The 12,063-nt window shown below is 34.5% G+C and overlaps 1 protein-coding gene across 3 annotated transcripts in view; it reads left to right on the top strand.

Annotated features, from left to right (window-relative positions):
- LOC106869369 (zinc finger protein aebp2) overlaps positions 1-12,063 on the top strand; it is a 177,466-nt gene that overhangs the window by 119,147 nt on the left and 46,256 nt on the right. For all 3 annotated transcript variants that reach the window (XM_052967147.1, XM_052967146.1, XM_014915092.2), the window contains one exon: positions 5,500-6,209. In XM_052967147.1, the coding sequence (XP_052823107.1) occupies positions 5,500-6,209 (710 nt within the window). The remainder of the gene's footprint in view (positions 1-5,499; positions 6,210-12,063) is intronic.

The raw sequence follows: 12,063 nt of genomic DNA, 5'->3' as shown, positions 1-12,063 counted from the left end.
GTCTGATACTTATTCCTGTCACTCTCTTTTGATGAACTACTAAGTTATTAGAACGTAAACAAATTATGGAAGTCTCGCAGAAAATACAGAACCCCAGCAATGTTGCACACCTGCAGCAGGATTTGGACTCAATCTACAAATGGGCTAGGGATAATAATATACACTTTAATGCTGAAAAATTCCAAGCCCCACACTACCAGCATCCAAAACTGAATATAAAACTTACATGGTACACTGGTTCACAGGGGATTACAATCCCAGAACCTAAATCAGTGAGAGACCTGGGTATCGACATGAGTGATGATACCTCTTTCCAAGTGCACATTACCAGGATGGTGACAAGGTGCAGACGATTGGCTGGCTGGATCCTGAGAACGTTCAGAACTAGAGAAAAGGAAACCATGATGGTCCTCTGGAGGACATTTGTCCTCAGCCTCCTGGATTACTCCTCACAGCTATGGTCACCCAACAGTGTAAAATTAACAGCGGACCTTGAAGCAATCCAGTGAAGCTTCACAGTAGCTGAGCTGTTGCAAAGGCAGGAGAGGCATGCAGTAATATACATCTGGAAGATCCTGGAAGGAATTGTGCTAAATTTTGGCATTGAAAGCTACACCAGTGCCAAAGATTCCAGCAATGCCATCATGCTTCAGGACCAGTTACTGCAACAGTCTGGGTTTCAGGGGCCTACAGCTTTTTAATATGCTCCCAAAGAGCCTGAGGGACCTACACAAAGTGGATGTAGGTGTTTTCAAATCAATACGGGACCTCTTCCTGTCAAAAGTCCCAGATGAACCTATCTCACAGCAGGAGGTGCGAATGAGGGTAGTGACATCAAACTCCATTCTTCACCAAGTGCCACATATTAGAGGAGGCTCTCAGTAATAACAGTGTAACAAAAGGCGGTGCTCCAGCATGGCCACAGCTATGAGCTGAAACTACAAAAAAAAAAAAAAAAAAAAAAAAAAAAAAAAAAGCTAATACTACTTGTCAGGCAGTGGGTGAGTGAGCGAGCACACACAAACATATATATATATGATGTGCTTCCACAAAGTTTCCATCTACCATATTCACTCACAAGACATTCATCAGTCCAGGATTATAACAGAAGACACTTGTCAAAGGTGCTGTTTGATCCTGAAACCATATGGTTGCAGAATGAGCTTCTTAGCCATAAAGTCGTGCCAATATTTTATAAGATAAATCTAATGGTATAAAACTATTTTGTATATGTAGCCTTGTCAAATGACAGCTAATGTCAATGCAACCTTCTCCAACTTCTACTTTATATTTTTATCCAGAGTCTCTTGCTTTTGCACTATTTTTTTCTTGACAGATAAGTTACTAAATCTGTCTAGATAAGCTACCAGTTGATGAATGGGTTAGCCTTGGACATCCCCATCTTTCTGTAGAACGAATCATTCTTTGATTAATATCAGGTTTAATTTGAGGGAAATTTGACTGCTATTTCTAATAAGTTAAGCAATCAAATAGAAGCTTCCTGTCTCTATTAGATGACATGCTTATCTGTTGAAGTTGTTTTAAAAAGCTATTGCACTGAGGGTATTTATACATGATTGTTTAACCTGCTAATGTAATTAGAAAGAGGCAGTTGTAATTTATGAAATGTTTTTGATAATTATAATACAACTACAATGGAAGGAATGTTTTGAAATATGCTTTGATGATATGAAGTGTGTGTGTGTGTGTGTGAGAGAGAGAGAACCTTATCTTAGTCTTGATAAGATGTAGGTTCATATATTCAACTGTATACTCTTAGTAATATGTAGAAATGTGAAAATGACTATTATATTTTGATGAAGTCTCTTACCAAGAAAAAAGGTTAAATGATTTTTGAGAAGTATTTTAATACAAAACATCGAGTTCCCTAAGCTTGTTAATCTCTAGAAAGAAAATTACATGCAATTCCATAGTTTGGGGCTGAAGGAAAGATTTTTAAATGCTTTCTTTTTTTTCTCTTTCTCTCTTTTTATCATCAGTCTGCCATCTGTATTTTCTATGCCTCATAAGATGAGTTTTTACTGTAACGATCTTTTTGAATGTAATTTGAAGATAAAGTCAATTCCATAGCATCTTTTTAATCTTGTATAAGCACTGTGTTTACGTGGAGAAATTGCGTGTGTGTGTGTATGCTTTTGTATGTTTTCACAATGTAAAAATGACACTTTAAAATCATCCCTGCCGATCAGCTCCAACAAGGGCAGATCATAACAGACATGTAGTGTTGTGTTACATCTTACTTCAGTAGCCTTGCTGGTTTTGAATGCAAATTAGATTTGCAATATGATACTGATAGTAATAAGAAAACTGTTTTCTTTCTTAATAATAATGATATTGATGATGATGATGGACAACAACAAATAAGTAACAAAAGTCAGTTTAAATATTTATTTATTCGCTTTCTACTCATTTCACCCATCACTAAATTTTTTCCAGTATATTTTATGACATTAAAAATCCTGTTGTGTGTGTGCATGCATGCCCTCTAACACAGTGATTAATGTTTAGGCATTAAAATCTAATTGGCAATAACGTAGAGTGGTTGGTCATTACTGTTTCACCTTGCTAGATGTAGTTGTATAATTTGTTTATATTAACAGGCATTAAGCTCAACATAAATTTCACTCACTAGTAATTATAACCTTAACTTATAAACTTACTCACCACAAACAAACTTGGTTTCTGTAATTTCTCTCTCTCCCTATATATATATATATATATATATATATATATATATATATTGCTTTTTCCCCCCTTTTTCTTTCCTTCACTTTCTCTCTAACTGTATGTGTGTGTGCATTTATGTACATAATGTGTGTGTGATAGGCATAGACATTTTAGTAGTATGTACTTCCTGCCATCTCTGAATCTCTGTTTCATTATATATTCATTCCCTGTAACTATAAATTTGTTTACATAACTGTATAATTGGCTTCATATCCAAAGTACCCATCCCTTTGTAAAGCTAACTTGGGACTAAGCAACATTGGTTACATATTATTAGTTGAGATTTTCTGGTGGAACTCATTCCTAATGGTCAGTGTCCTCCTCCCCACCACAGCTTAGTGGTGAATGGAATTCTCACCAAATCCATGTATCTGTAATCTGCTTTAGACATGTCAGTCTTGGTGGTCAGTAACTGATTTTTTATGCCTTTAAGGAAAGCATTTCCCTTCCCCTAAACTGGAGATGCATTCAATCCAAATCAAATCAGTTTCCCTTTTTCTTAAATTTCTGTTCTCTTGATTTGAAGTTATGTTTCTGTTTTAGTACTTCAGAAGTAAACACTTGGCAGACTGGGCCTGCAGTCGCATCCTTTTCATTCAGTTTTTAGTAAAACCCTTGTGGAACTGAATCTCATTTGACCTTCAATGTAAATCTGAAGTTTTGTACTCTTTTACATATAACCTGTACATCCCCTGTAGGACGTGTGTGTGTATACACAGAAACATGTATTGAATTCTTTTTCTTTTGTTAGTTCTACCAAACCTCTCTCTCTCTCATATAGATACACACACATATACATATATAATCACAAAAATATAAATGCACTTATCTATCCTGAAGACTTTTAGGGTGATATTTCTGATGACATACACTGGTTATGTGTTTGAATTAATATTGAAATTATTCAAGATTTTTGGTTTTAATAAAATTTCTCATTAACCCAGTATTTTGGAATGTAACATTTTTATACAAAATTATGGTGAAACGTTTTAAGCTTTAAATATGAAGATTTCAGTATTAGAAGTTTTTTAACTAAAAGAACCAGTGACAGCACAAAGTAGCTGGTTGGTATTAAAAGGATTAAACGGTCAGTGAAACGGATAACTCCTCCAAAAATAGTTGCAATTTCAACAGCTTCAAACTGATATTGTCCTTGTTCATCTTGTTTCCACCGTCAGGTTTATACGAAAGCAACACTAGCTTTGTGACTGATTATGAGCATTTGGATAGTGCTCTTCATGTGGTAACTGCATTAAAATGAAATCAGCTGTAATAAGGGAAGTGTTTTTAAGATTATATATATGTAAAAGAATTTAATGCATAACACTATCTTTGTGGCTAATGAGGAATATATAAGCATCCTTTTTGCTAAGCATTTAAACTGGCCCAAATATTCTACAACTTCTATGTTTAATCCAGCCAGATCTGACTTCTCACACCTGCCTTAAAATGTCATTCTAAAAATAAACAACCATATAACCAGTATCTCAAAGCTATGAATAGGAGCCACTAGGAATAGTTGCCAAAGCTCCGTCATTTAATGGTCTACAGTCTTTAGAAGCAAGTGCACATCAAATAATATATGCTTCTTAAGTTATGTTTTCTCTTTCAGAACTTTTTTTTTCTTTCTCTTTTCATTTTATGGTTTATAGGTCTTTGTATATGTGAGGTTGTGCACACACACACACACACACACACACACACACACACACACTCACTCACATATATATATATATGGCACAGTGTGGTTAAGAATTTTGTGTTGCTATCATGAAGTCCTGGGCTTGGTCCCACTGCATGGTACTTTGGCAAGTGTCATTTTCTGTAGCTACAGGTCAATCTATACTTTGTGATATTAATAGTATGGTGGTAGGGTGCGACAGGAACTGCATAGAAGCCCATCAGATAGATTGTAACTAAGATTCAAATGTACACGTCTGTGGAATACTCAGCCACTTACATGCTAATCCAGTGAGCTTAGTAGTTTAGTTGATTGAATGGATAAAATTCTAAGATCCATTTATTTTATAAATCACATTGCGATTTTCAGGTTTAGGTCACAGCCACACAGTGTATTGCACGTTGTTCATTTTGCTTGTAAAGTTCTTTTGGTTGCTATGTTTATGTCAGCTCATTAAGCACTTACAAGTGCCTATCTCCTAGATATACCTCCTAAAGATTCTAAGTAGTAACTGCTAGCATTAAGAAAATAAAATGGACAGAAAGTGGGAATGTGAAAGATATGTGTATTAAAATGAAATGTGAATCTAATTAATTTTTATCACTTTCAGCATTTCAGGTCTTTTGATGTCAGTGTAAATGTTAGAACTTGAAAGAGTTTTAAAAAGCATCGTTTTGGGGTTGTTGTTTTTTTTTGTTTTGTTTTTGTTTTTTTCTTTTTGTAAATTGCAAGGCAGTTGCAAGACTGCTCTCTTACGTCATGTGTTCTGATAAATTATATACATTGATCTTAAAAGACCATATCAATTTAAAGCTCATATTCTTTCGTAACTAACCTAGTTTAAAATAAATTATTTTTGCTATCTCCAGTCAAATACATGAACAATTTCAGATTTCTTTTATTTTCTTTTTAAATATTTCCTTATAATTAAAATAGGATTTTGTTGAATTTATTTTATGTTTTATCATGGTTTTGATTTTGTTAAATAACCATCATTATTATTAGTATTTTGTAAGATGACCTTTATAATTTGTTTGCAATTCTAACTTGTGCTGTTTACTATTCCACAGCCCATGTATTTCCAAGCAAGCCAACAGCAAAGGATCTCCTGAACCAGCCTCTCAATCAATTTACGGATTACACTCCATTTTTGACGGATTGGCTCTTAATAATGAGCGGACCAAAACTGCTGCAGGTCAGGTGGGGTTGTCTAGTTCTACTGCCCATTCAGGGTTACTGCCACCTCTCATAGACCGCCCTTACACACCCATCCTGTCCTGTAGCACAGCCAGTGTCAGCAATGCGGTCAACTGTGCGTTGATCTCATCATCATCGTCATCATCATCATCATGTAAAGACTCACAAAACTTTGACTACAACTGCAACAAGGAAACAGTAACACATTGCAAATGGAAAAACTGTGATATCGTCTTGGACCCCGACTTGCTCATGGCACATATTCGTGAGAAACATGTTGAGAGTCAAGAAGGTAGTGAAACATATGTATGCTTTTGGGATGGTTGTAAGGTGTATGCGAAACGCTCTTGCTCCATGTCTTGGCTTGAGCGGCACATTCTCAGTCACAGTGGTGACAAGCCATTCAAATGCATTGTTGATGGCTGCGATATGCGTTTCCCATCACATCATGGTCTTGAAAGACACGTTAATAGCCATTTTAACACACAACAGCCTACTGCTCCCAAACCACCTAAGTTAAGGGAAGATACTCCAACCAAATTATGGAAAAAAAAGAAAATGAAGAGGAAAAGACCTCAATTGGGTGAGTTTAAAAATTAGTTTTATTATAATTTTCTTTTAGCTTTAATTTATCTCTTCTCATAACAATTGTTTTTTTTTTTTATGTTGTCGCTTCCAGTCGTTTTTCATTTCAGGATTTTTTTCACATTTTGACAATTTGTCTTTTGTTCTTGTGGAATTCGTCTGGTGCTTTGGAGAGTCGTTGTCACAGCATAGTTTTTTTTATTTATTGTAAGAGATTTAATTTTATATATATATATATATATATATATATATATATATATCAGTTCTGTAACTTCAAAACATCTGTTTGGTCCAGGAATTTTCCTTGCGGCTAATTCTTCAATTTCTCACGTAAAATAGTCATTGTAGTTTTTTAATATTGACATTATTCTCTGATTATTTATATTTCAGGTGAAAGTATTTTCATAATATTTTTTGTTTCTGTTCACTTGAATAACAAAACTAAAGAGATTATATTTTAGACAGAATTATTGAACTACTGGTGGCATACTCATAAGTTCGAATAGCCATAGTTTTGTATCACCTTTTCCCCTAAAGAACAGTTTTTTCTTGTATCTTCAAGTAGTTACCTCAACAAGATAAATTAAATACTCTGTTTCCTGTTGACTACTCAGGTAGAAAGAAAATAGCAACACAGAGAGTTAAACATTTGCAAGAAAATTATCATAGAATAAGTGAATGTAAAAAGGAGAGTGCATTGATATTTATTCCCCACTTGTTTTTTGTTTTCCACCTCTGTTAATACATGCTCTCTTTGAGGCAATAAATGATCCTCTTCATGGTGGTCCTACTTGGAAGAAAGATGAATTTCCTGATGATGATGATCCTGAGATCATCATCATCATCATCGTCGTCGTTTAACGTCCACTTTCCATGCTAGCATGGGTTGGACGATTTGACTGAGGACTGGTGAAACCAGATGGCTACACCAGGCTCCAATCTGATTTGGCAGATAAGTAAATATAAAGGCCACGCTGGATAATGTAATCCTAGATTATTATATGTGAAAAAATTGGTGCGATTGTCAAGGTAGGAGCATTTTTCATTATAGGTCTGCTCCGTCACAGCTAAACAATAACATCTTTCCTCTGCCTAAATTTTTCAGAAGAAATCAATACAAATATTAATCGTTATCCTATGTTTATGACTTACTGCTAGTTATTAATAATACTCAAACCAACAGTATAATTTAAAAGATGGAATATTTCATAGAATCAACCATTATTTTTGCTCAACTAATAAAGAAAACAAAAAAAAGCAATAATCTTGATATTTTTATTTTATATATTTTATAAAATTCCATATTTTGCTTTGAGTAAACTCTTTCAGGTTATTTTATATTAATTCCTGAAGCAATAACAATACAATGCTCTCATATTGTTGCTTTATTTTACTCATATCTAAAGGGCAGTACAGCATTGAAAATGCTGCAGGGTTTGTGGTATTTAGTTACATCCCTTTACATCACTTCATTTCCCTTCAAATGATAAATATAATTACTACGTAATGCAGTTGGGATAATTCGGTTCAATTTAATTGATCACTATAAATCTTTGACCTTGTCGTGATGTCAGAGACAATATGTTGATTATATTGAAAGAGCAGTGGAGTGACAGAAATGGTAGCGCAATGATCATAACAGTGTTTAGCTTTGTACATTGATATTCTTTCAAATTCCACCACTATTGACTTTGATTTTCACCTTTGAAACACATAAAATAAATACTAGAAGTCTGGAAGAGATACACTTACAACTTAGGATCCAGCTTGTGTCTAACCCTTTTGCGCCATTTCACATATGCCACTTATCTAATGTTCTTGGAATTGACATGAACATCACATCCCATTCACATTTTACTGTTGATTTGAAGTTTTGTATTCCTATGCCAGTTGTGGTGATCACAATAAGAAGTAACCTTGCAGTATGCCAAGAATTTTACCTGGTTTCATTACTTGGTATAAGATCTTTATGCTAGCCATGCATTTGATAGTGTCATTAATGTTCCCCAGAATCATTCCTTTCTCTCCAAATTTTTAATTATTGTTCTTAGCACCTTGCTGTACTCCATTCAAAAACTCATTCCAGCCTTGACCATCCCGTTTTGTTACATTTTATTTAGGCATAGTACATATATGATCGTATTATTTACAGTATTAGTCTTTTTTTAATTTCTTTAACACAATGTAGCATTCTTTGACAGGTATTTAGCTGTTATTTTTCTGATTGAGTTACTGCATAGAAGCATAGAAAGTGTTTTTCATGGAATTGTCTCCATTCATACATTGCTTTTTACATTTTCTTCAGAGTTCTAAATAGGCAGAGATGTGGCTGTGTGATAAAAAGTTTGCTTCCCAACCACATTGTTCTGAGTTCAGTCTCACTGCATGACACCTTGGGCAAGTTTTTCTGCTATAGCCTTGGGCCTTGTGAGTGGATTTAGTAGATGGAAATTGAAAGAAGCCTTTTATGTGTGTGTGTGGTGGGTGGTGGTGGTAAAAAATAGGGAGGTCAATTCAACTAAAAACCTATTCAGCATGATGCCCCATCATGGCTGCAGTCTAATGACAGAAACAAATTGAAGATAATAAAATATATTTAGTGAGTTCTCTTACTAAAAATATAATATTTAAAAGGTAGTCAAGATAGTTTTGTTCTTTATTTACTTTCTTTCTCTTTTGATCACAAATGGATGTATTGAAGGCAGGGTGGGGAGATACTGGCAGTATCCAGTTTCTTTGAATGAGAAGTTTTGAATCTTCATCTGTTGCACAATATTTCATCTAATATATGTCCATCCTCCTTGTCATCAACTTAAAAACTCATCATTCTTGCTCTCATTACCAATCATTACAAGTATTATATTTTTCTTTTATTGCCGTTATTAATTCAATTGAAAATATCTAATCAATAAACCTGTTTCCAATGTAAACCTGACCCTAAAAGACTATCAGGTTATGCACTTAGTGCACTTTTTTCTCTCCTATATATTGTTATTGTTTTTGTTTTTTTTTTAATTGTTACTATTGTTATCTGTTGTAGTATTTCTGACAGCTTAATATTGATTCTACAGAACTCTATTTTTCAGAATTTTATAGCAATATTGTTTAATGTACTGTTCCTACATAAAGACGCATAATTCCTTCTTCTTTGTCCACTTCAACAATAAGGAACACTTTTGTGTTTTTGTCGTTTCATTATTTAATATCAGTTTTAATATTTTTACATGTACATAAATGTTTACAAATGCAAAGGAAAAAAGACTACACAGTACATATAAAGTTAATTATTATTCATTTACTCCATTGCTACTCTGAGTTTCATGCTTGTGCTTGTCTGATACTTGAGGCAGATATATGCATGAAAATGATTGTACACAATTGTAAAACTCCATGTAGAAATGGGAATCCTTATCTCCAAATAAAAATGTGTCTGTGTGTGTGTGTACTGTTTTCTTACCAACTGCAATGGGCTTCAATTTTACACAAGATTGAAATGCATTGTTGTTTGTAGTGAAATAATTTAATTTTAATTCTTAGTGTATTATCATTTTGAGTACTTACTTGACAGTGGCCAACTAGTAATCTCTCTTTCTCTCTCTCTTTCTCTCTCTCTCTCTCTCTCTCTCATTCACACACACACACACACACACACACACACACACACACACACACACACACACACAGAAAAATAGAATCTTTTCACTCATAAATACAGAGAAATGAAGATGAAAATCACTTGTAGCCTTTAAAAAAAGATTTATTTGCATGAACTTAACTGCTACCATTATTTTTTTTAAAAAACAGTAAGAGATATAGGGATATGGGACTCTACAGTAACTATTTCAATTCTCAGAAACCAGTTCAGTTAATGTAAATAAATCTTCTCAAAGACCCCAATTGCATTTTAAACTTCATTTCATTTATATAGCTATACGAACTGTCACTCCATTTCCATGAATTCTCTGTATGAGACTGCTGTGTCACTCATGTTATGACATGCTACAACTGGCTCTTTTAAATTTTTTTGAGGTCTCATGTCTAATAGAACTACTACACTGTGATCATACAGTCAAGTAAATTTTCAAAATAATGAAGGGTTTAAATGACTTCAGAAGCGTAGACTGCAACAGGTGCCAATTAAATGCTAAGTGTTCCTTCATATTGTCCTGAAGAAATGTTTTTTTTTTTTTTTTGCTTTTTTTACATTAAAAAAATCCAGATATTGTTAATTTTGGATTTTTTTTCTTCATTTTAAAAAGGTGACTGAGTAAGGTAAACCAGCATGTATAATAAAATTGAGGTGCTCAAACAGCATGACTGCCACTATCAGAACCTAATAAATATTGAGTCACCAAGGAACCCAATATACAGCTGGCTGTTTAATCTGCTAGAAGCAGCACCCAGTTCTCTCTCAAAGCTTGAATATCTTTGATCATGGCCTAATTGATCTGTTCTGACTTGGAGAAAACAACTGGTATGCATAAACAGATTGGACAGTGGTGTTAATAAAAGCGCTACTTTCCCAAACCTAATACTCAGCATCTCCAAAAGACAAAGCATTGCATGTCATGACATTCCATGTAGTCTTTAACTGAGTGGAAACATGACAAAGAAAACTAGAATCCAAAGAAATCAGTCATATCTTGTATCTATATTGAAAGACTCTGCTTCAAGTGCCAAAAGTCACCCCTTTTCACAGAACACAAACTTATGTTTTCAGAACTTCATTGATATTGGTGGAGGAGCATAATATATCAAAAACAGAATTACTAAGTGTACAATACATTAACTCCATGGACAGTTTGTTCAATGAAGAGATCCAGCATCTATCCCCAAGCTTTTTATACACTAAACTGACAACAAAGCTATACTTCCCTGTGCATTGATTGACTCAGTAGACAGTGCATTTAAGAGATTATAAAATTGTTGTAATGATTTATTTGATAAATTCTGTTATCTTGACAATCTAATTAGTTTTGCTTGTGTGGTTGCTAGTTGTTGTTGCTTTAGTTGTTTGTAGTAGTAGTGTAATCAAAATTTAATGTTTTGGAGCTGTTTAGAATAACTCTTTCTTTTTAGTGAAGAATCTCTTCATCTAGTTATTTCTCTCTGGATAAATAAACTTTTAAGTTTTACACTCATTGCATGTGCACACATTCTTTTACTGGTTTTGTCATTTGACAGTGGCCATGCTGGGGCACCACCTAAAAGTATATCATCACAATCACATTGATCTTGTAATTTATTCTCATCTACCTAATTATTTTGTTAATCTGTGCATCAAACCACTAAGTTATAGGACGTAAAATGACCCAATGTAAACAATCATCAAATAAACAAGTCGTATGAATATTATAATATATAGTTTGTAATACTTTACACACACACACATACTATACACATGTATATAGGTCTGTGTGTAGATAGATGCCAGTGGCATGTAAACAGCACCCAGCACATTGATTGGCATTGGGAAGGGCATCCAGCCATAGAAACCATGCCACAACAGATAGTTGGACAGAAGGCGATTCCCTGCTAGCCAGTTCCATGTCAAACTGTCCAACCCATGCCAGCTTGGAAGCAGATGTTAAATGATGATGATCATCATCATCATCGTTTAACGTCCGCTTTCCATGCTAGCATGGGTTGGATGATTTGACTGAGGACTGGTGAAACCGGATGGCAACACCAGGCTCCAATCTGATTTAGCAAAGTTTCTACAGCTGGATGCCCTTCCTAACGCCAACCACTCAGAGAGTGTAGTGGGTGCTTTTATGTGTCACCCGCACGAAGGCCAGTCAGGCGGTACTGGCAATGGCCACGCTCAAAATGGTGTATTTTATGTGCCACCC

Source organism: Octopus bimaculoides, chromosome 4 (assembly GCF_001194135.2).
Source record: "Octopus bimaculoides isolate UCB-OBI-ISO-001 chromosome 4, ASM119413v2, whole genome shotgun sequence".
Classification (NCBI taxonomy): Eukaryota; Metazoa; Mollusca; class Cephalopoda; order Octopoda; family Octopodidae; genus Octopus; species Octopus bimaculoides.
This window is presented reverse-complemented; position numbering and strand designations above follow the sequence as displayed.